The 26,044-nt window shown below is 42.6% G+C and overlaps 1 protein-coding gene across 8 annotated transcripts in view; it reads left to right on the top strand.

Annotated features, from left to right (window-relative positions):
• Positions 1 to 26,044, top strand: part of ADGRL3 (adhesion G protein-coupled receptor L3) — a 1,270,535-nt gene that overhangs the window by 1,024,737 nt on the left and 219,754 nt on the right. For all 8 annotated transcript variants that reach the window (XM_063914936.1, XM_063914945.1, XM_063914955.1 and 5 more), the window contains exon 21: positions 1,257 to 1,353. In XM_063914936.1, coding sequence (XP_063771006.1) covers positions 1,257 to 1,353 — 97 coding nt within the window. The remainder of the gene's footprint in view (positions 1 to 1,256; positions 1,354 to 26,044) is intronic.

Below are 26,044 nucleotides of genomic sequence, written 5' to 3'. Positions count from 1 at the left end.
AGCCAAAAATTGCATTATGCCACACTGTATGAGCCAAAATTTACATTCTGCCACACAGCAAGAGATAAAATTCACATTACGTCATATGGTATGAGCCAAAATTTACATTACGCCACACAGTAGGAGATAAAATTCACATTATGCCACACTGTATGAGCCAAAAATTGCATTATGCCACACTGTATGAGCCAAAATTTACATTCTGCCACACAGCAAGAGATAAAATTCACATTACGTCACACGGTATAAGCCGAAATTTACATTACGCCACGCGGTATGAGCCAAAATTAACATTACGCCACACAGTATGAGCCAAAATATACATTACGCCACACACCAAGAGATAAAATTCACATTATGCCACACTGTATGAGCCGCAATTCACATTACGCCACACTTTTTGAGCCACAATTCCCATTACGCAGCACAGTAGTAGCCAAAATTTACATTACGCCATGCTTTATGAGATAAAATTCACATTATGCCACAGGGTATGAGCCAAAATTGACATTACGTCACACGGTATGAGGCAAAATTCACATTACGCCATGTGCGAATGAGTGGCTGCGGCCCGGCCTGAATAGTCCTCATAGTACCCCCCAAACACATAATATAATACGCAGTGCCCCCAAACACATTATGTGACACATAGTTCCCCTCCAAATACATTATATAACACACATTATACATTACTTGTGGTTGCAGTCCTGTTCACATGTGGGTTCCGGTGGCAGGTGCTGCTGACAAATTTACCCTCTACTGCCCCTGCAGCGGCATGTCTGTCGCCGAGCCTGCTGCCCGGGCATAGCGGGTAAGTGTAGAGAGGGAAGGGTCGGGTGGATGATGGGCGCGGGTGTAGAGAGCGGGGGTGAGTGGGCGTAGCTATCAGCCGTAGAGAAGCTGTCTGTGCTGACGGGCATAGAGCGTAGGCAGGCGTACAGTAAAGTCACAGTCAGAAATATAACTGCACGCTCCGCAATGAGTCCGCTACAGGCGTGTGTGAGGGGGGTGACGGACATTAGGGGGTGCCTGTGCGCACGCCTATGAATAGCATGTGGAGGATGTGAAGGACTCGCTCAATATTCCAAACATTGAATCCCAGACCAGGTTGTATTTATGATATTCTACCTAAAACTAAAAATGTCATTTTTATTTGAATTATAATTTAAGTACAAATGTTATTTTATAAAAGTGCCATTAGCCTTGCATCTGTTTACTTTGGACAAACATACAACTGTCTTATCTTTTCTTATTAGAGTCGAATCCGTAGAATGTGGAATGACACAGTTAGAAAGCAGTCTGAGTCTTCCTTTATTACTGGAGAAATAAACAGTTCAGCTTCCCTCAACAGAGGTAATTATAAGTACCCATGCTTATTATCGTATTAGTGTGTGGCTCCTCTCTCTCTCTCTCTCTCTCTCTCTCTCTCTCTCTCTCTCTCTCTCTCTCATTGTATTTACCTACTGTCATTCAATCTTAGTAAAGACAATTAAGAATGTTATCTATACCATACAATTTCATTAATGAAGGATAATGTAAAAAGTGAATTTTCAAACTTTACTTGTTGATATTGCAAAGTATTGCTTATACAAAGCCATGATATAATCATGATGGGAATAAACAACGCTGAACTTGTAAATAGCTAAAAATGCAAAAGACTTATTCTAAGCACAAACAGCACTTTGAGGAGGATTTTATAATAAATTGAAATGTATAAAACGAGGGAAGAGATGTGAGCAAAATGAAACAAATGCCTATTATAAACTGCTAGTCAGACAATGCTCTTCGTGTCTGGTTGCATGGTAGGATAATGGTACTGTTGCAGGCTTCAACTGTCAGTTGTCATCAGGGAAGAACAGGAGAATTACTGACCTAAGGTAAGAGGGCATTTTTATTGTAAACAGTGTTATTTGTTAGAACATTTTACTGCTCCTTTCACATAAAGGGGGAGATGTACTAAGCCTGAAAAGTGATAAATTTCACAGTGATAAACTGCCAGCCAATCAGCTCCTAACTACCATGTCACTGGCTGTATTTGAAAAATGACAGTTAGGAGCCGATTGGCTGGTACTTTATCACCGTGATATTTATCACTTTTCAAGGCTTAGTACATCTGGCCCAAAGAATGATTTTGTCTCAATGTTCTGTGGTCCTGTGGTCTAGTAAAGTATTTCTCAAACTTTTCACCATGCCTCTGTGCATATTTTTAAAAATCTTTAATCATATGCACATGCAGATGTATCAGACTAGATATTAATTAAGCACATGTGCTGTACTGAAGAAATTCACACAGGGCAGAATCAGTTAGCTGCATGGCTTAACGCATGGTTGTAGCATTGGGTTTACTGCCTGAAGCTATTCAATTACTAACCTATTACCCTGTGCGGTAAGAAAGCGTCCCGGAGCTATGGAGTCAAACCCTATTACCGTGCAGTAAGCCCCAGAGGGTAATTAATGTATATTTTTCCTCACAGCTCCTGTGGCTGCAGGGAAAAATCTGTGTTAAATGCACCCTCTGGGGATTACCACATGGGGTAACAGCAGTAATTGAATATTTTAGGGCAGAGCTGCTGCCGTATGGTAATCCCCACAGATAATTGCATATGCCCCAAAATGTAATTTGTTGTTGAGGCACTTCAACATTCCTCATATTTAGTACTGTATATATTTGCAGGCTGTACCTTTGTTTTTTTGTAGAGTATATCAATGTACACTAAGGCGAGTGATCATTTAACTCAAATTAATTCTTAGTATGGTTATGATGAACTGACCATAGTTAGGAATGTTGTTTGTATATTTTTGGTCTGACTGAAGTGAATGATAAACATTCTCTGTAGTGCTGTGTAATATCTTATGTTGGTGCTATGTTAATAAAGGTTAACTAATAAGGATAATAAATTTATCACATGGTAGGCACTACAACTAAGACTAGGGATCATTGTACCTTAGTGAACATGGGTGGTTGTTCAGGTTTGTTAGCAAATCAAAAAAGCCCACTAATGGGCAAAACCATGTTGCACTGCAGGTGGGGGCAGATGTAACATGTGCAGAGAGAGTTAGATTTGGGTGGGCTGTATTGCTTCTGTACATGCTAAATACTGGCTACTTTATTTTTACACTGCAATTTGGAATTTAGTTTGAACACCCCACCCAAATCTAAATCTGTCTGCATGTTACATCTGCCCCACCTGCAGTGCAACATGGTTTTGCCCAATAGTGGGCTTTTATGGTTTGCTAACAAACCTGAATAAGGCGCCTATTCCTGTATGTTTATGAGGAATTGATCATAAACAGGAACAATGTTTATTATATGTTTGGTCTGTCATGCCTTCCTGTATATCTTAAATCTCCAGGACATCCCTTCATAGCTATTTTATAGGTTGCAAGTGAGTAGTGTGATGTTATTTCAGCAAGTGTGTAGGAGAATACTTTTAGTACAGCATGTTGGTGCAGACACGCCACATGTTGCTTGCACCATCGCTATTTTCCTCTGTGTCATTTTCTGCTTGCATTATTAGTTTTCTTTTGAAGTCATCACATTTATTTTTGGTTAATTGAGGGCATGCCATAGGTATACAAGTGCATGTTTTTTTCTTTAGGTTTTTAGTTTTCATGTACATTCTACTCTTACGTGATGAACTACAAAGCTATGTTAGTTTATTAAAATATAGTATTACAATATGTTTAAGCATATAATATGGCAATTTATTATATTTTTGTTATGAAAGGTATTAATTGCTTATTTAAAGCTATCCTGGACTATAAGATAAAGGAATTGTCCACTTTTGTGAAAAGAAGCAAATAAAATGCATAACAGCATTAGGAGGGACATATATTTGCTACAGGAATTAGTCAGGAAATAAAGATTGTGACTTATCTTAATACGGTCAATATCTTTTTGTCATGCTCTATAACCTGATCTTATGTACAACATAAATGGTAGTCTCAAGCAGGGATGTGCACTGGACCATTTTTGCTGGTTTTGGTTCGAACTCATTATCCGGTTTTGGTTTTTGATTCAGCTTTGGATTTCGGCTGTGACTGGTTTAGGTTTTGGTATTTAATTTTTCAAAAATGTACACAATTTTTTTTTTTTTGTTCCTACAGTATTAACCTCAATAACATAATTGTCTTCATCTGCTTTAGGCCAAAGGCTGCAGCGAGCTGGCTGGTTACTAAGCGACAGAGCAGTGGCACAAAAACATGACAGTTTATAGCACATCTAAGAAACATTGCCACACAGCAGTGCCAGAATGAAAAGTGATGCAAGATATAATTGTCCTTGGGCTGTCCCATCCACCCTTATGCTGGATATCAAAAAGGACATGCACAGTTTAATATACCAAGCACTTCAGGGACAGAGACTGACACTTTTGTGCCTGAAGCGCTTGGTTTGTTTGGATCCCCCCAAAAAATGATTTTTCGAAGGGCTACCTCCAATCACTAATGAGGAGGTTGATGATGATGGTGTTAATTACATTATAATCTTGTAAAATAAATTTCATGAACGCTACGTAGATGATGTGGTGTACACAAACAACATTATCAACATTCTCATCCTCCATGTCAGATAATAGTAGTACACATATATCCCCCTCATCCTGTTCCATTTCCACACAAGCAGCCTTGATTTCTATTATTTCTATTATGTCCTCATCACAATCTTTACTTGTTCTGCTCCCCACATGTGCAGATGGTTCTAGACTCTGAGTGAAAAGTTCTTGAATCATCATGAGAGGCGGAAGAAAATGCCTCACTGACAGTTGCAGAACTATCATTCATAAATAAAGGCCAAGGCCTGAGTCTTTCCTTGCCACTGTGTGTGGTGAATGGCATGTTGGCAATGTTTTTCTTCCCCAAGCTTTACCTTTATTCTAAATGGGTTTTTTTTTAAATTCCCTGACTTAGACCCTCTATGTTCTTAAGCATCTGCTTTTACAGATGATGTTGAAAGACTAGCATCATCATCATGACTGGTGGCAAAAGATGCAGCGCTAGTGTTTGGTTGCTCTTCTCTAAAGTGATCGTTATCCATTTTTAAATTCGCAGATCACTGCATGGAGTCCACAGGTCTTAGATATGCATGTGAAGAAAGTGCACTAAGGTAAAGCACAACAAACAGTAAAAACAATATATTATAGATTTTTTCTTTTTTGAACTGACCGCTCGGTTCAAACTGAGTGGGCTTTGAGCAAAGCACACTAGGGTAAAGTGCACCAAACATTACAAACAATATATCTATATATTTATTTTTTATTTTTTAATTTGCATCTCTGAAACACTGCTTTCTACATTTTTAACACAATCCCACTATGCAAAGGGTTAACGGAGAAGATAACACAATTGAATATCACACATTAGGGATCACTCTACCGATATCTACTGTGGTTTATTGTTTTATGCTATTCAGCAAGCGTAAAAATGTTAAATGTTAAAACTTCCCAAAACTTCCCTAAAACTTACCCCAAAAATATTTTCTTTGTATAACGCCACTTCAGAATGGCGTTTTATAAAGAAAAGCCTTAATTTTGGGACAGAGAGAAATGCAGGAAAGAGGGAAATTTTCCCTACAGTCCCTGCAGGATATTTTGAGAAGCGGCAATTGTATGCCCAGCTACAGACTCACAAATCTTTTAAAATGATTGAAATGTGTATATAGGCTTTCTATTAGTCTGTATACATTTATATTTATATACATATATATATATATATATATATATATTTATTAACAGTTTCTTATATAGTGTAGCATATTCCATTGCACTTAACAATTAGAACAACAGTAGTAGAATAAAACTGGGGAAAAAACAGACATAGAGGTAGGAAGGCCCTGCTCGCAAGCTTACAATCTATAAAGAAATAGGCATTGATATACAAGGATAGATGCTACCTATTGCATAATGGTCCATTAAATTGCTAGGTTCTTAAAGGGTTGTATGATATGATCACCCAGCAATGTTGGCCAAGGGTCAGGAGGGTGTGAGAGTAAAGAAAGACAAGATACGTAAAGTTATGTGTGCTGTACAGAGAGGATGTAATTAGATAGGGAAGCACTGAAGGTTATGTGGGTGGGTCTGGATAGGCTTGTCTGAAGAGGTGAGTTTTCAGGGAACGTTTAAAGGTTTGGAGACTAGAGGTGAGTCTTATTGTGCTTGGGAGGGCATTCCACAGAGTCGGTGAAGCCCGGTTAAAGTCCTGTAATTTTGAGTGTGAACAAGTAATACGTGTGGATGAGAGACGCAGATCTTGTGCAGAGAGGTGAGGTTGGGTATGGAGATATTTTGAGATAAGTGAAGAGATGTATTTTGGTGCAGTTTGGTTAATAGGCTTGTATGTAAGTAAAAGTATTTTATATTTAATACGGTAGAATACCGGTAACCAATGGAGGGACTGACAGAGCGGATCTGCAGACGATGAACGTCTAGCGAGGAGATTAGCCTCGCAGCTGCATTCAAAATGGATTGTAGTGGTGAGAGCCTATGTTTGGGAAGACCAGTCAGGAGACTATTACAATAATCAATGCGGGAGATAATGAGAGCATGGATTAGAGTTTTTGCTGAGTCTTGTGTAAAATATGATCGTATTTTGGATATGTTTCTTAGATGTATGTAACATGATCTTGAGACAGATTGAATGTGGGGAACAAAAGACAGTTAAGAGTCAAAAAAATACCTAAGCAGCGAGCTTGTGGTGTAGGGATGATTGCTGAATTATCAACAGTGATAGAGATATCAGGTTGGTAACTATTATTGGCTGGTAGAAATATAATTAACTTAGTTTTGTAAATATTAAGTCTGAGGTGGCGAGAAGTCATCCAAGATGAAATGGCAGAAAGGCATTCAGTGACACGGCCCAATACAGATAGTGACAAATCTGAGGAGGATAGGTAGATTTGTGTATCATCCGCATACAGATGGTACTGAAATCCGAAAGAGTTGATTAGTTTGCCAAGAGATGTGGTATAGATAGAGAAAAGCAGAGGACCTAAGACTAACCCTTGTGGTACTCCAACTGAGAGAGGTAGCGAAGAGGAGGTGAAATCAGAGAAACGAACACTGAAGCAGCGATTAGATAAGTAGGATGAGAACCAAGAAAGGGCTGTGTCCTGAAGACCTAGGGATTGTAGTGTTTGAGAAGAGAGTGGTCAACAGTGTCAAAAGCAGCAGAGAGATCAAGAAGAATAAGTAGTGAGTAATGGCCTTTATATTTAGCAGTGGCCAAATCATTCACTACCTTAGTCAGTGCTGTCTCTGTGGAGCGTTGGGCATGAAATCCTGGCTGAAATGGGTCCAGTAAGCTGTGTGAGTTAAGAAAGTGTGTGAGGCAAGTGTAGGCAAGTCTCTCCAGTAGCTTGGAGGGGCATGGGAGCTGAGAGATGGGACGGTAGTTTGAGAGAGAGTTCGGGTCAGAGTTTTGTTTTTTCAGAATGGGAGTAATCACTGCATGCTTGTACAGAGAAGGAAAGATACCAGTAGACAGAGAGAGATTACAGATTTTAGTTAAGGTTGGGATGAGCACAGCAGACAGAGCTTTACTAATTTGTGAGGGTATAGAGTCAAGGGGAGAGGTAGTAGAGTAGGCAGATGAAAAGAGTGCAGATACTTCATCTTCATTTGTAGGATCAAAGGAAGAGAAGGTGTTAGAGGGTTCAGGCAGGGAATTGAGCAGGTCCCTTGCTGTGGAAGAGCATACCATTTCATTTCGGATCTTGTCAATCTTGTCCTTGAAATAGGAAGCAAGATCTTGCGCACTGATAGTGGCTGGTGGGTTGTATTAAGTGTAAAGCAGAAGCCCTGACAATGAGCAGGTACTGGGGCATTACTGTGTGGGGCATAATATGGTGATAGAGGAATAACTATGGGGGCATAGACAATTTAATTTTTTAAAAGATATTTTATATATATATATATATATATATATATATATAGGGGCTGCTTATTTTTTTCAGCCCCGGGCCCCACAGTTTCTGATTGCAGCCCTGAGCAGCCTTATCAGAATTATGTAAATATAGGCTGATATATAACCAGTGACCAGTCCGTGACTAATTTGTAGATAAGGAGAAAGAAAAGAACAGCTCTTCCTTCACACTGTACTATATATCAACTGTTAAATCCAGGCAATTCCCTAAAAATCTACTAATGTTTTATTGACGTAAAAGCAGGAGGAAGGAATGGTCTTTTGAAATGAATAAGTAGAAAATATAAGATCCCAATAGGCGATGTGCTGCATCAGAGTTAAGTTGAATAGATTCTAATTAGGAAAGGGCATCACAAAGGAACTGGGACTAGTAGTCATCAGTGTTTGCCCTGTTAGAAAAATATACATTATTAATAAATATTGTCTATGCTAATTAAGATAACTAGTGACAAACAGCCACTGAAATCAGCTATTTTACTATGCATAGATGATAGTATACAAATGGGTGTAATGTGTATTTAATTAAGAATGTAGTAACAAAATATTGTAAATCAAGCACTGCCTCTAGCAGCCATTATAATAATAAGCACAAAATACACCGCTGTTGATACTAGCCAATATATAAGGTTAATCAACCGTGGGAATCCTACTCTAAGGTCCTTATTCAGGTAGCATCGCTAATACAACTGCATTCTCCTGTCCTGTACTGTGTGTGCGCTGCTTGGACAATTCGATCGGTTGAGAGGCGTTTGCTGGGCGTTGACTCTGCATTGCGTGGGCATGGTGTTTGAAACGAGGGTGGGTTCGGGGCGGTTGCATGACTTTTTTACCTTGATGTGGAATCCTGCCTGCCAGGAAACTATTAGTTGCAGCTCAGGTAGACTCGGATCCCAGAAGTTCGGAGCAGTTCGGATTCCAGGTAATCCAAACCGCTCATCTGTAGTCTAAAGTATTTTTTTTTATCGCAGTAAGACTACAAAAGCATATTTTTGTAAGACTTTATGTTAAGGAGGAGTAAACAGATTTCCAATATCACAAACTAATAAATGTCTATTGCTATTTCTTTATTTTTATGTTCTAATTAACTTAAAATTAAATAGCCTTCAACAATTGAATACGGCCACATCTTGAATCTTGTGTACAATTTTGGGCACTACAATATAGAAAAGATATCTTAGAGTTGGAAAAGGGTTAAGAGACGAGTAACTAAATTGATAAGGGGGTTAGAGATGCTGGAATACGAGGAAAGGATTACCGGGTTAAATATGTTCTCACTTGAAAAAAAGGCGTCTAAGAGGAGACATTATCAATATATATAAATATGTAAAGGGACAATACATGGAGCTGTCAGGCGATTTATTTATTAGTAGACCTATACAAAGGACACGCGGACACTCTCTGAGGTTAGAAGAGAAAACTGTAATCCCCAACGAAGGAGGGGGTTCGTCACAATAAGGGTAGTAAGGATCTGGAATACCTTGCCAGAGAAGGTAGTAATGGCGGACTCAGTAATTGAGTTTAAAAATGGGTTGGATAAATTTCTATGGATATAACATTTAAAAAGACTATATTGAGTCACTACAGGTATACTTTGGTTACATTCATAACAGTATAGGCTCAAAACAAAAGTGAAACTCGATGGACATCTTGTCTTTTTTCAACCTCACTAACTATGTCACTCTGGGGCAGATGTATTAACCTGGAGACGGCATAAGGACATGATAAACCAGTGATAAGTGCAAGGTGATAAATGCACCAGCCAGTCAGCTCCAATATGGAAATTTTGGATGCAAAATTGGAAGAAATCCTACCGCGCCCTCTGGAATGCTGCGATGGGTGTGTAGAAGGAGATGTCACACAATCTCCAAGGGGGCAAATGGACAAAGAGAAAGGTACTACCACCTATACGCGCTACCCAACACAATGTTACAAAAATACGTAAATAATATGAATGTCCAAACAAGGTATTGTCAACGAAGAATGTCCCAAATGATGGAGGAATGTATATGTAATCTTGGAGAGGGGTATTCAAGGAAAAAAGGTTCCTGGGAGCAGAGAAAAGTTCCACGGTACACACCGTACTCACGCTGACGAAAGATGATCAGTGTTCATAAAAGTTTATTTTCCCGTCAAGAATTCATTGGATGGATGTCCATGGAGAAGGGGTTCTTCAAAAACTGGTGTGTGATTTCCTCGGAAATACAAATAATAGAGAGACTAATGGTGTAGTATGTCTCAACCAATATATGGAAATGGATGATGAGGGAAGCTGGGATTATTCTGAACAGTGGAAGGAAATTTAGCGTACCGAACTTACGTTGGTACTTATGTGAATCCTTATATAAAGGTATCTTTGGTGAGTGAGGGAAGGGAATACTTCAAAAGAAGAGATGTCCTAAGGAACAGAAGTGAGTTTTTTTTCTGGGTACACACCGTACTCAAGTAGATTCAAGGTAATTGAAGCTCATAAAGGTTTCTTTTTCCAGTTGGTGGTTCGTCTGGTTGATGTCCTCTTAGTGGTGCTTCTTCATACCGATAAACGGTCTCCCAGACGGACCGAAAATATAAGCAGTAAAGAAACCAATGGTATGGTATATCCCACCCGTAGGGAAAGGGCACGGTAAAAAATAGAGATAATGCAGGCAAGGGAAACGTACCAAACTTACATAGACATAAGTAGGGATCCTCGTATAAGGGTATCTTTAACAGGTGGAGGAGAAAAGAAGGAAAAAGGAGGGATCTCTAAGTAGGGCGTACCCAACTCACATGGAAAAAATGAAGGACGAAGCTCATCAAGGTATCTTTCGGTGATTTCTCCCTCAGATGTTCTATCTTTCCGGAACCGGCACTGGCTTTCCAGCAGGATATATTATTCCAGTGGCCTCCTTCTTTCTGCTTTCTTTCGTGATGCCACAGAAAACAAGCAAAAACAGGGAACCAGTGGTTGGTAATCACTGGCCAGTTCAGGTGTCAAGGTGCATGGAGGAGATTATCCCTCCTTTGTCAAACATATATTTGTAATAAAGGGGTTACCCAAGATATATATAAAAACAGGTTTAATAATGAACCATTAAAAGTACATCTACAGTGATATGTGTAGAAGCACATGTAACTTGGGGGGCAGGTGAAATAAACAGAACCTGGATAGTGATGATGTCCGGACCGTCACACTCCTAGGGACTTTACCCCCAAGTAAACAGGTATCTTCCAAGTAAAACCTATATTATTTGTATTTCCGAGGAAATCACACACCAGTTTTTGAAGAACCCCTTCTCCATGGACATCCATCCATTGAATTCTTGATGGGAAAAGAAACCTTTATGAACATTGATTATCCTTCGTCAACGTGAGTACGGTGTGTACCCCGTGGAACTTTTCTCTGCTCCCAGGAACTTTTTTTCCTTGAATACCCCTCTCCAAGATTACATATACATTCCTCCATCATTTGGGACATTCTTCGTTGACAATACACTGTTTGGACATTCATATTATTTACATATTTTTGTAACATTGTGTTGGGTAGCGCGTATAGGTGGTAGTACCTTTCTCTTTGTCCAATATGGAAATTAACAGTTAGGAGCTGATTGGCTGGTGCGTTTATCACCTTGCACTTATCACTAGTTTATCTCTTCCTTATACCTTCTCCAGGTTAATACATCTGCCCCAATGTCACTAAGCATACCTACAAAAGGAACACACATGGTACAATAATATTTAATCACTCTGTGTTGTTTTGAGAGTAAGGCTATTGTAAGGCAATAAAGAAGAGGTAATCTTATTGTTGTTTTAGGAGAAGGGATATACTGTAGTTGCCTATGTATCAACAAATACAGTATTTGTTGGAAAACAGGTGTTTTCGTGGGTGGGTACCCGTAAATATTATGTACCACCCAGATATATAAAGAGGGTGCTGCAGCATATATCTCCAATATCTTCTGCGGACCCCCATTTTTTTTACTACAAAAGCAACCAATAGCCCCCTCATGTCCATTCCAAAGTATGATAGTCGTAAACTCCTCTCCAGACTCCACAACTATCTCTCCTCATGGCTTCGCTCACTGACCAGTGACACACTAGTCACACATGCGGCCGGAAGGATTATTATATATAAAGACACATATGACTTATCAGGGTGCTCCAGCTGCTGTGGCACTACAAGTCACAGCAGACAGTTGACACTGTGTGCTATCTTTTACACTTCAACTACAGTTAGACAGCCACAGGTAAACTTCTAATTACAGATAACACCCCCTTCACTTACCAGTCTGCTTATCGCTGAGTGTTGTCCTCAAGGAACAGCCTACAGTATGTCCCTGTGTGAAGATCCCCCCTGTGTGGAGAGCTCCCCTGCTGGAGAGGGCATCAGACTGGAAAGTCTTTGAACCAGGACTCAGTACAGTGGGAGCAGGGGTGCATTGCCGGCATCGATACAGAGAGCTTCAGGGGTCACAGAGTAATATGCTCCTGTCTAGCGGTGGAACGTGCGCAGTGCAGCCAGTGCATTGCACGGGGGTCCACCTAGGAAGGCCAATCCCAGGCCTTGTTTTCAATCCCAGGACTCAGCATCAGCGTGAACATACCTGGCATGGATATAGAATAGCAGGGTGTGGCTGGAAGGAAACCAAGCCAGGTAATAGGTGTGGTCAAGTCAAAAAGCAGCAACCGTGATTGCAGACACCTTATTTAAAAAGGTGTTAGACATAAGAGACAGGACTGCTGATACTGGCCAGGTGATAGGCCAGGAAGTAGTTAGTGTTAGAGTCTTGAAACTTACTGGAAGATTCTACACCCTGTTTGTAAAGACCTGCTGTGACCCGTGGTATGTCCTTTGACTTGCTGAAATCCTGCTTAGTATTGCCTTGAAAATTGTGGAGAAATGAAACTGTTCTTTTGCAGTTTCACCCGGTTATACTGTATACATTAATAAGATCAACCCCAAATTATAAATATCATTAACATATAAGGTCATCCAGAAGTAGAAGTAGTACATCAATTATAATAATACAAGTTCAATATGCATGTCCACAATGGTGGGAAACAAATTACTGCTTATTTGTAGTCCTTTGGATGCAATATACTGTAGATAATTAGAATTCCAGCTGAGTTGGTGAACATTGGATTTTTTAACCCTACACGTTTCGTCCAACGGACTATATCAGTTGTATATCAATACAACGTTAACAATTTTGTTCACACATCAATTTGTAGATAAGATGAATACAATTATTAAGCAATGGAATTAAAGTTCATATTCACTGGTGGACATATTAAAATACCTCAGGTAAAAGCAAAAATCACAATATAATGTGTATGCAGAGCCTGCATCCATTAGTGATTCCTCCCATGCAGCACTTCCTTTAAGACAGAGGTGTCCAAACTTTTTGCAAAGAGGGCCAGATTTGGTGAGGTGAAAATGTGTGGGGGCCAACCATTCAGCCTGACATTCTTTGAACCATTAATCACCTTAGAAGACTAAACAAATAACTTGTCTTACCTGCTCTAATGTGAAGGGTGATACTGAGATCTCGACTGCAGTAAATAGGCAAGGTCTGGCTCAAAGACAGTGGTTTTGATGCGCAAGATGTCACGCAGGTGAGGGTCACTTAGTCTTGTCCTTACATGGTTTTTGTTATGGTTCATAACCAAGAATGTCTTCTCGAACAAGTGTGTTGAGCCAAACAAGCTCATCATTTTATTAGCAAATGTTTGAGTCTCTTGGAACCTGCCTTTATCCAGCTGGCGGTAAAAGTTGACAAGAGGGAGCTGCTGGTCAGATTGCCAGGATAGCACAGCATATATTCATAACATGTTCAGTAAATAAGGGCTGGCACTGTTCAGTTATAAAGGATCCAGATATAGCACACGCCTATCCGGATATAGAAGAGGGGGTCCCAGTAATAGTGCACCTTGATATATATATATTGTTTAGTTGGGGGAGAGCATAAAATTAGGATCACAGACCGTTTAAAGAGGGCCACCACTGTATGTGTGCCATCCCAGTCGCACTGCAGAGTCCCAGGGGAGTCAAGTAACTAGCCGGCCATTCGCCGCCTATCCACAGCAAAAGCAGGGGTCCAGCAGAGCGGGGAACGTCTAGCAAAGCACACCGCTAGCCGATTCAAGTCACGCTGGGTCTCTGTGTGGTCCGGAATGTCCGCGGATGGGGCGCACTGTACTGCAGATCCCAGCCTATAGTGGATGGGAAAGCCGCAGCCCACAAGAGTGAGTTTATACACTCCTCGGCTCCGCTGCTCAGTCCCCCCCCGGTCTCCTCAATATCGGGTGAGCAGTAGAGTGGGCTTAGCGGGGAGAAGATGTCTGCTTTAGCTGTTTATAGGTAGCCCTTGTAGGAGCTCAGCAGAGATACGTCTCTCTAGCCCTCAGACGCTAGGCCACGCCCCTAAAATAGCTTTCACAGAGGCTGCAGGCCGGTGGAAATTTGAGCACGGGCTGCAATTGGTTCACGGGCCGGACTTTGGACATGCCTGCTTTAAGAGGTTCTTGTTCTTATGCCAAACAATTCCAAGATAAAAAGGGGAATTACTTCTTGATGACCTTTTGTTAAGGAAAGATATGTGTGCAATCATTAATTTGGGGATGATCTTCGTATTAATACAGTATATATCTCCATATCTAGTGATTAGCGCCCTCTAAATCTGTTTTTGGGGATTGATTGATTGATTGATTGATTGATTTGATTGATTGATTGATTGTACTCTAACTGAGGGTCCTTTTAGAGGAACGGCTAAATTTGAATAGCGCAAAATAAGGCCATTTTGGTTATTGTTTTATATATACGGTCTTGTTATGTGGCTTACATTAACAACACTGTTTTTAAATATAAATATAATTCTTTACTTATTCTATTGGTGGGTACTGGACACTACTATGCACGATGCCTCTTTGTGACCTAATTCATGCCTCATGCTGTTCTATATGAGGATGGCATGGTTAATTTGAATTAATGAGCTGTTCAAATAACGTATCTTACTATAAAGATATTGATTCAACTGTTTGTTATTCATGTGGGACACATGTTTAGCCACTTCCTGGTGAGATGGAATGCAAACAAGAAGGTACTGCCACATTTGCATATCCAGCTGATGACTGAGTGCAGTCACCTACGGCCGCAGTACAATGCAGGATGGAAGTTCCGGCTTTGCCGCCGCTGAAGCTGGTATGGGTGGAACACACCCTACATGACTTCCAGTAGCAGTGGAACGCATGACCAGAAGTTGGTGTGGCGATACACCATACTTTAGCAGTTTTGGCTGCTTCTTTTGATTATTAAGTGTTGTTTTTTATAAAGTGACATTAGGCGCACTTTACTGTGTATGTATAACTGGTGTCTACTAAATTGGGGAGAGGTTATATTTTGATATTTAATTCCAATTGGAAGGGGACAGGAAGTGATGCAGATAGAGGGTTAATTGGAGAGTGTTTATAGGGAGGCTTAGTGCACAGTAGGTTGTCTTCCAGTGTGGAACTCTGTGGTTATGGTGTCCTGATGATGGCCACATTCTGTGGTCAAAATGTCGACATGATGACATGATCTGTATTTGTGAGTTGAAGTTGAAGAAAAACTATTTGCAAGAAAAGATCCTGGTGAGTGCACTTATTGTGGCTGATTTGGATATTATATACAGTATATAGTGGCAGGAGAGGTACTTTGCCACCTTTAAGCTACACAGAGGGTCCTGGGGGTGGATGGGAAGTGTGGATGGCCTGCTAGGCACAGTGGGATCCGGAGGGCTGGGCCACTAGTGTCAGGATGCCGGGACCTGAAAGGGTTCCTTATTTAGGAAGAGGGAGTGAGGCAGGGCCTAACCTCCCTGGTTGTTTATACTTAAGACAGTGATCTTTGTTTTATGTGTTTCTCTGTATTTGAGCTACCTGAATAAAAGGTGTTTGTTGTTTTTACACAAGCCTGGAGTTGGTTGCTGGTGGTATTTTTGTAGCGGAGCACATTCTAGCAAGACTCCTGCTACAATATATATATATATATATATATAGTGGTCGAAATGGAAATTTTGAAGTGGGGGTATGGAAAAGTCAAGGGTGCAATTATGCTCCAGAAAAGGGGGCATGGTCACCCAAAGGGGGGCGTGTCCAGTGTCGTAGAACCCCTTATACTATCTAGTACTGGTGCCCCTTTCACCTTATAGCACACGGTACGAGCTGAAATTCACATTATAGCACACGGTATGAGACGAAATTCACATTATAGTACAATGAATGAGACGAAATTCACATTATAGCACAATGAATGAGCCGAAATTCACATTTTAGCACAATGAATGAGCCGAAATTCACATTATAGCACACTGAATGAGCCGAAAATTCACATTATAGCATACTGAATGAGCCGAAATACACATTATAGCACACTGAATGAGCCGAAATTCACATTATAGCACACTGAATGATCCGAAATTCACATTATAGCACACTGAATGATCCGAAATACACATTATAGCACACTGAATGAGCCGAAATTCACATTATAGCACACTGAATGAGCCAAAATTCACATTATAGCACACTGAATGAGACGAAATTCACATTATAGCACACTGAATGAGCCGAAATTCACATTATAGCACACTGAGCTAAAATTCACATTATAGCACAATGAATGAGCTGAAATTCACATTATAGCACACTGAATGAGCTGAAATTCACAGAATAATAAGTACTGTCTTCTACCTGTGGTCACACCAGCAGCAGCAGCACCACCACCACCACCACCACAGTCTGACGGCTCTCAGGTACAATAAAACACAGTACAAACATCAAAGTTCCAGTAAAGCAGGTGGCTCAACTTCAGCCTTGTGATGGCTTGTGGCTTAAATTGTAGGCGCCCAAAATGTGTCTAATTGTCACCAATAGGACATCCAGACCTACATGCCAAACCTATTACAATCGCCAACCCTGCCACTATCATTCATAGTACTTGGTATAGACACCTTCGTATACATTACATACTGTATATAGAGAAAACAGCCAGGCATCAGTACACCTAGCTGCTTGCTCATGCTGTTGTTACTGCACACATCACACATGTCCCTGGGAATCCAGTGTCAGCAGCAGGAGACTCATGCGCTCTGCCCTCCCAGACTCTCCGCCTCCTGCACTCAGCTCACTGGCCGGAGCTTCAGCCCAGCGTGTGACGGCCCTCCGCCTGGCTGCTATTCTGTGCATGGCTCCACACTCATCACGTCCGAACCCGCTGCTGCCCGAGTATGGTGCACACAGGGAGCCTGGGCTAGCTGGCTTCCTGAGCAGTGCTGCGCGCTGAGGTCAGGGAGCTTCGCTCCCAGTGCATCAGTGCCACAAGGAGGCAGAGTATCCACTGTACACAGAGCTTTTCTGCGTGGCTCAGATCCATTGTCGGCCCTGCACAGTGCTCAAAGTGGCAGTATGCCATACTGTTGTATACCGCCCCACTTCGAGCACTGTATGTATATATTGTATATGTACAGTACTGTACAAAAGTTTTAGTCAGGTGTGGAACAAATGCTGCAAAGTAAGAGTGCTTTCAAAAATAGAACTAATATTTTATCAATTAACAATATGCAAAGTGAATGAACAGAAGAGGAATCTAAATCAAATCAATAATTTGCGTGACCAGCCTTTGTCTTCAAAACAGCATTAATTCTTCTAGGTACACTTGCACAAAGTCAGGGATTTTGTAGGATTATAGTCAGGTGTATAATTAACCAATCATACCAAACAGGTGATAATTATCATCAGTATCATATGTGGGTTGAAATGCAGCCATTAACTGAAAGAGAAACAGCTGTGAGGGAGGCTTAAAACTGGGTGAGGAACAGCGGTGGAGACACTACGGCTTTAGGCACACAGTCGCAGTCGCTCTCCTGGTTCGCGTGGCTGCTACAGGGAGCAGGTAAGAGGGTCCCCCCGTCGGGACCCGCCATTAAATAGCGTTCTGTCCGTGGCCTAGGGAGACGGGTCGTGGCACTGGCATGGACACTATCACCGAGCAGGGACACCACTAGGCCCACCAGGGCAATAGAGCACAGATCGGGTTTGATAAGGCTCGCTAGTACCTGGGGTGGAAGTCCAGCATAGGGGAGCTGGAGCTTGACCTGTAGCCTCTCCCCGGCCGAGGACGACATCTACTGCAGATTTACCCGCCCTCGCACTCTCCCTCACTTCCTGACTGAGACGCTGGGTGCCATCTTATAAGCATAGTTGCGGCTAGTTTCTGGGACTGCAGGGTAAGGGGTCCATGGTAAATCCGCCTGTATACAGCGATGTGACTTTACAAACACTTGAGTATTCTGCATGTCTTTATACAGACAGTGTTAGTTAAGAAAAAGTGTACCTATTACAGGATATATTGTACGAGTATTCTGATATATACCTCCGGTCTAGGACCGCACTGTTTTTTATATATATATATATATATATATATATAGTCCAGTGCAGTTTTATTGTCATAATAATTATCTGCATTGCCTGTGACTGTGTGTGCCTGTATCTGCTGTGTGGATTCACTTTTCAGTGTTTCCCAGATATATCTATCACTATATTCTGTACCCTAGGGCAGTGGTTCTCAAACTCGGTCCTCAGGACCCCACACAGTGCATGTTTTGCAGGTAACCCAGCAAGTGCACAGGTGTATTAATTACTCACTGACACATTTTAAAAGGTCCACAGGTGGAGCTAATTATGTCACTTGTGATTCTGTGAGGAGACCTGCAAAACATGCACTGTGTGGGGTCCTGAGGACCGAGTTTGAGAACCTGTGCCCTAGGGGATCATATATATAGTGTGTCACAGTATTTAGCAATTATGTGTATTCTACTATGTACTCAGTCACATAATACCGGATTTATTCGCAGGTGTTGTGTACTGTGTATTCAGTCACATACTAACGGATTTAATTGCAGGTATTGTACTCTGTCTGGCTCTGTTGTTGCATTTGTGTACAATGTCTAACAAGAAGGGCACTAAGTCTGTGGACGCTTCTGCATCGTGCAGAGCATGCGTCAAAGATTTACCAGAGGGGGAAGCTGTGTATGATGGTCTGTGTACAATGTGTCATACATCTGCCAGTCAGTCTGCAGCTCCTTTAACCAGGAGCCACCCTGGGCTGCATTCACAAACCTACTGGGTACTCTGGTGGAACGCCTTATGCCCCCTATAAGACCACCTGTGCCATTACAGCCACAATTTTGTCACTATGGTTAATCTGCCTTGGGTGGAAAATTTGTCTAACCAGTTGCAGCAATTAAATCATTCCTTGGTCAGGCAAAAATCTACTCCAGGTCACGCTCGTGTCTCTGGGTCATCTAAGCAGACTGCTTCTTCCTCACAATCCACTAATCTCTCAGATGTTTCATCTGAAGAGGAGGGGGTGCATATTGTCAGACACTGAATCAGGTGTTTCCGATGAGGATTCTCCATTGCAAATTTATGTCTCTGCCCTTGTGGTTGCTATTAAGCAAATCCTACAAATCACTGATGATGAGTATTCCACTACTGTGGCTAAGAAAACTGATATGTTTAAATGGCAGAAGGTGGTTAAAAATCTATTACCCCATTCTGACCATATGGTGGACATCAGGCAGGAGCACTGGTCTAATACAGGGAAGAAATTCCCTCTGTCTAAACGGGCCTTGGCTTGCTATCCTCTCCCTGCAGAGTTATGTAATAAGTGGGAAAATCCACCGCCGGTGGATTCTCATGTCACCTGCCTAGTGGTGTCATCCACTCTGCCTGTCACCACTGTCACTTCACTGAAGGAACTGACAGATAAGCGTATGGAAGGATGCCTGAAGTCTATTTACTCCCTTACATGTGCTGTACATAGATCCACTATTGTGGCATCTTGGGCTGCAAAAGGAATTGAAGCAAGGGTTCAGGCATTAGAGGAAGAGCTGCCCAAGGATATATCTGACAATACCTGTCTCATATTACCACCACCGCCTATTACATTCAGGAGGCGTCCTCTGAGGCGGGTGTGTTGGCAGCCAATGCGTCAACTATGTCTGTCCTGGCTCGCCGTATTCTGTGGTTGAGGTCATGGAAGGTGGACCTAGACTCCAAGGGAGGTACTCCCCTTTAAGGGGGACATTTTGTTTGGGGAAGACCTAAATAAAATTATGTCTGAATTGGCGGCTGCTAAGACTGCATTACAAATACTAATCCTTCTGAACAGAAGGCTAAAGGTACCACTTTTCGTTCCTTTCGGCCTCAAGGGAAAGCAAAAGGTCAGGCATACCTGAGACTCCCAAAACCACTAAGCCCAAGGCAAAGCAGTACTGGGTGGCCCTTCAACCTGCTTCTAAACAGCAAACACATAGATTCCTGCGCTAATTAACTCTACAAAATGATATGGCTCAGAGTTTGCTTGACTCAATAAAAACAAAACAAAAAGGATAATTAAATATACTTTATATGATTCTTTTTTATTTTTATCACACATACATACATGTATGTTTAAAAATTAATTTAAGAATAAATTGATTAGACCGGTCTAAATAAAACATAAATCAAAAAAGCAAAAATCAGAACATAGTAATAAGCTAATAATAAGCTAAAGGAGGTGGATCATAAGTAAACTCCTGTGCACAGAAAAATCAATAAAAATACTAAAAATAAGTCCTTTGTATAGGATCGTGCAAATAGTTTGACCAGCTATAAATTGCAACAGTGTCTCGTTATGTTTTGTAGTGTTAGACACTCTTCATCAAATTGCCACTCAGCCAAAAAGTGCAACAGGTAAGTGTGACAAACGCTCCACAACGGAACTTTACATATGGTTCGCACCTGAAGCTGACATGCGGAACAGGAAAATAATGTGAGACGGTCTCGGGCTGCGGGAAGGCGCTTCGCTGGCGCCTGGTATGTTAATGTTAATTACCCCGACTTCCAGGCTCTGTGAGTCCGCGTCTTCGGGTGCCGTATGCAGACACCTGCGTCCCGTTAATAGGCACACCTTCACCGTTGATTCTCCTGATAATGCCTCTTTCTATGAGAGAGGAGCAGCCTATTTGGACCTTTGTGCACCAGCTATATTGCACTTTTACAGCATATCTTTTCCAGTGACATTATCTGGAGAATTGATGGTGAACGTGTGAGTAACACTAAAACGCAGGTGTCTGCATACGGCACCCGGAGACTCACAGAGCCTGGAAGCCGGGCTCCAGAGGCATTATCAGGAGAATCAACGGTGAAGGTGTGCCTATTAACGGGACGCAGGTGTCTGCATACGGCACCCGAAGACGCGGACTCACAGAGCCTGGAAGTCGGGGTAATTAACATTAACATACCAGGCGCCAGCGAAGCGCCTTCCCGCAGCCCGAGACCGTCTCACATTATTTTCCTGTTCCGCATGTCAGCTTCAGGTGCGAACCATATGTAAAGTTCCGTTGTGGAGCGTTTGTCACACTTACCTGTTGCACTTTTTGGCTGAGTGGCAATTTGATGAAGAGTGTCTAACACTACAAAACATAACGAGACACTGTTGCAATTTATAGCTGGTCAAACTATTTGCACGATCCTATACAAAGGACTTATTTTTAGTATTTTTATTGATTTTTCTGTGCACAGGAGTTTACTTATGATCCACCTCCTTTAGCTTATTATTAGCTTATTACTATGTTCTGATTTTTGCTTTTTTGATTTATGTTTTATTTAGACCGGTCTAATCAATTTATTCTTAAATTAATTTTTAAACATACATGTATGTATGTGTGATAAAAATAAAAAAGAATCATATAAAGTATATTTAATTATCCTTTTTGTTTTGTTTTTATTGAGTCAAGCAAACTCTGAGCCATATCATTTTGTAGAGTTAATTAGCGCAGGAATCTATGTGTTTGTTGTTTCCAAGTTACCAGGGACTTTAAAGTGCCGGTTTCTCTCTGTTTGACTTGATTTACCCCAAGTCAATTTTTTCTTGCAGCTTGAACATATATTGTATTGGTTTAAATATTGATACTAAACATTGTATTAACACAACCATTTTAGTTGGGTTGTGGTATATTAGCGCCTGGTTAATTTTTGCATGGCTGCTTCTAAACAGGACAAGCCGGCCGCATGATGGGCCGAATTCTGCAGTTCACCCAGGTCTGGTTAAAGACCACTTCAGAAGCATGGTTGCGGGAAGTTGTCTCTCACGGGTGCGCAGTCTCCTTCAAGAGACATCCCCCTCGCCAGTTTTGCACCACGGTTATCCCTTCGGATCCTTTACAGGCGCAAGCACTGCAAAAGGTTGTGGGTTCCCTCCTGAAAACAGGAGTGGTAGTGCCGGTTCCTCTGGCCCAGAGAGGCAGAGGTTACTACTCGACCCTATTTCTAGTTCCGAAACCCAATGAGTCTTTCCGGCCTATATTCAACCTCAAATCACTGAACAAGTTTGTGAGAGTGTCCAAGTTCCGTATGGAAACACTGCGCTCAATTGTACTGGCTATGGAACCTGGAGAATATATGGTATCCCTGGATATACAGGATGCATACCTGCATATTCCTATTGCCATGTCGCATCAGCAGTATCTGCAGTTTGCTATTGGCAACCTCCACTATCAGTTCGAGGCTCTACCATTTGGACTGGCTACGGCTTCTCGGATCTTCACTAAGGTCATGGCCGTAATGACGGCCTACCTCTGTCGCCAGGGAGTCAGGATCCTGCCGTATCTGGACGACTTGCTGATTCTGGCAAACTTCCATGATGTCCTCCTCAGTAATCTGCAACTGACTTTAAGCTTCCTAGAAGCCCACGGGTGGCTCATCAATTGGAAGAAATCCTCGCTGGTCCCAGCTCAGAGCATGGTGCACTTGGGGGCACCCCTGGACACACACAGTTAACAACTGTTTCTGTCTCCAGAAAAAGTCCTGAGACTTCAAGACAGGATAAGATGCTTTCTTTGTCGCCCGGAGTGTCAATACACTCGGCGATGCAAATACTTGGCCTGATGGTGTCGGCATTCGACATGGTAGAGTACGCTCAATTTCATTCTCGCCCTCTGCAGAGGTTAATCCTTTCCAAGTGGGACGGCCTACCTCATCGGATCAGATCTCACATACAGTAATCACTTTGACTCCGGAGGTTCATCTGTCACTGACTTGGTGGCTACAGGACCAGCAATTGAGCCGGGGCTGTCCCTTCTGGGTCCCCGACTGAGGGGGTCATTCCGAGTTGTTCGCTAGCAGATTTCGGTCGCAGCGCAGCAATCAGGCAAAAAAACGGCACTTCTGTGCATGCGTATGTGGCGCAATGCGCACGCACGTCGTACTGTTACAACGAACGATGTAGTTTCACACAAGGTCTAGCGAAGCTTTTCAGTAACACTGCTGGCCGCAGAGTGATTGACAGGAAGTGGGGGTTTCTGGGTGTCATCTGACCGTTTTCAGGGAGTGAATGGAAAAACACAGGCGTGCCAGATAAAAACGCAGGCATGGCTGGGGAAACGTAGGCGTGGCTGGCCGAACTCAGGGCGTGTTCGTGACGTCTAAACTGAATAGTCTGAAGAGATCGCAAGCGCTGAGTAGGTCTGGAGCTACTCAGAAACTGCACAAAATTATTTTGTAGCCGCTCTGTGATCCTTTCGTTCGCACTTCTGCTAAGCTAAAATACACTCCCAGAGGGCGGTGGCTTAGCGTTTGCACGGCTGCTAAAAGCAGCTAGCGAGCAAACAACTCGGAATGACCCCGTGAGTCCTGTTGACAACAGACACCAGTCTGAGGGTATGGGGTGCAGTGTTGCAGCAACACTCTTTTCAGGGTCGCTGGACCAAGGAGGAGTCACTCCTCCCAATAAACATTCTGGAGTTGCGGGCGGTGTTCAATGCATTGACTCTCGCCCTGCCTCTGGTACAGAACAGGTCGGTTCAAGTACGGTCAAACAACGGTACTGTGGTGTCATACATAAACCATTAAGGCGGCACTCGAAGCCGCATTGCTATGATGGAAGTGTAAAAAAAATTTAGTTGGGCGGAGCGCCATCTGCCAGTAATATCGACAGTGTTCATTCCGGGCATCCTAAACTGGAAAGCGGACTTCCCGAGTCGCCAGGACGTTCACGAAGGGAGAGTGGAGTCTTCATCCAGAAGTCTTTCAACTCTTAGTGGACAAGTAGGGCCTACCAGACGTAGACATGATGGCATCTCGACACAATCACAAGGTTCCAGTCTATGGATCAAGGACCAGGGATCCTCAAGCAGCATTTGTGGATGCACTGGGAATTCCATGGAACTTTCAGCTGCCCTACGTGTTCCCTCCAGTGTCACTCCTGCCCAGGGTCCTACAGAAGTTCAAACAAGAAGGAGGATTTCTACTTCTAGTTGCTCCAGCGTGGCCCAGGCGGCATTGGTTCTCAGACCTGCAGGGTCTATCGACAGAGCGTCCTCTTCTACTTCCTCAGCGCCCAGACCTCCTCGTACAGGGCCCTTGTTTTTATCTGGACCTGGCCAGGCTGGCTTTGACGGCATGGCTCTTGAAGCATCACTCCTGAGAGCCAATGGATTCTCTGAGGCAGTCATCCAAACTATGTTAAAAGCTCACAAACCGGCATCTGCTCCGATTTATTACAGGGTCTGGAATTCTTACTTCACCTGGTGTGCTGATAAGAATAATGATGCTTACAGATTCAGAACGTCCAAAATTCTGGCTTTTCTGCCAAGAGGCCTGGATTAGGCCTTCGTCTGGCCTCCCTCAAGGTTCACATATATGCTTTGTCGGTATGGTTTCAGAGAAAAATTGCGTCTATACCTGACATTCATACATTCATTCAGGGTGTCTTACGGATTCAGCCTCCCTATGTCCCTCCTGTAGCTCCATTGGATATGGCTGTTGTCCTGAATGCCCTGCAATAGTCTACATTTGAACCTCCTTAAGATGGTGGACCTTAAATGGCTCACGGCCAAGGTCTTATTTTTACTGGCTATTGCCTCTGCTAGAAGGGTGTCGGCCTTAGGCGCATTGTCCTGTCGTCCACCCTTTCTAATATTTCATTGTGACCGGGCAGTTTTTAGAACTCGCCCAGGTTATTTACCTAAGGTGATGTAATCTTTTCACCTTAACCAAGAGATTGTGTTTCCGGCCTTTATTTCTTCTGATTTATCCTCCAAAGAGCGGTCTTTGGATGTGGTGCGGGCTCTCCGTATATATGTGGAGAGGACTGTCTCTATCGGGAGGTCAGACTCCCTTTTTGTCCTGTTTGGTTTTCACAAAGGTGGCTGGCCTGCAGATAAGCAAACTTGGCCAGATGGATTAGAATAGTGATTGTACAAGCTTATGCACAGGCTGATCTCCCAGCTTCTGCTGCTATTAACACCCATTCTACTCGGTCTGTTGGACCTACTTGGGCGGCTCGCCGTGGCGCGTCCGCAGTAAACTGTGGTCCTCTGTGAACACGTTTATTAGGTTCTATGCCTTTGATACTTACTCCTCCCAGGATGTTTCCTTTGGACACCAAGCTCTCATACCCGCTAAGGCGCGTCCCCTCCCTTGAGGAACTGCTTTAGGACATCTCCGATGTTTCCCTGTGGAAACCAATGTAACCTGCTGCAGAAAAGGAGCGTTATGGTAGACTTACCATTGTTAACTCTCTTTCTGCGAGGTACATTGGATTCCACAGGGTTCCCACCCTGACGCACCTAGCATCTATGGGTTTGTATGGCATTAGCCGCTGGTCTCTTCTCCTGTTGTGAGAATGTGGTTCTATATGACTAACATCTGCGTTCTCTCTTACCTGCTCCTGCATTGTACTGGTTAACGAAACTGAGCTCTCAGTGCCTGGAGGCGGGGTTATAGAGGAGGCCCCAATGCATCCTGGGACAGCCTAAAGCTTTGGCCTGTTGGTGCTTCTGGATCAACATCCACTCTACCCCAATGTTTCCCTGTAGAACCGAATGTACCTCGCAGAAAGAGAGTTAACAATGGTAAGTCTACCATAACTCTCCTTTTTACACATTATGCCAGGTGGAGCCCCAGTCACACATTACGCCAGGTAGAGCCCAATAATGTGCCTAGGGACTGCCTGACCCCTAAATTCTCCCATCCTTTGCAGTAGCTTGCATCTTTTTCAAAGGTGATTTCCATTGAATCCTTTACAGGTATTTATGCCTGTTTCAGCATGGCTGCTAATTTGCACCTG

The sequence above is a fragment of the Pseudophryne corroboree genome, chromosome 1, assembly GCF_028390025.1.
Source record: "Pseudophryne corroboree isolate aPseCor3 chromosome 1, aPseCor3.hap2, whole genome shotgun sequence".
Lineage (NCBI taxonomy): Eukaryota > Metazoa > Chordata > Amphibia > Anura > Myobatrachidae > Pseudophryne > Pseudophryne corroboree.
The sequence above is the reverse complement of the archived record's forward strand: the minus strand, read 5'-3'. Positions and strand labels throughout refer to the sequence as shown.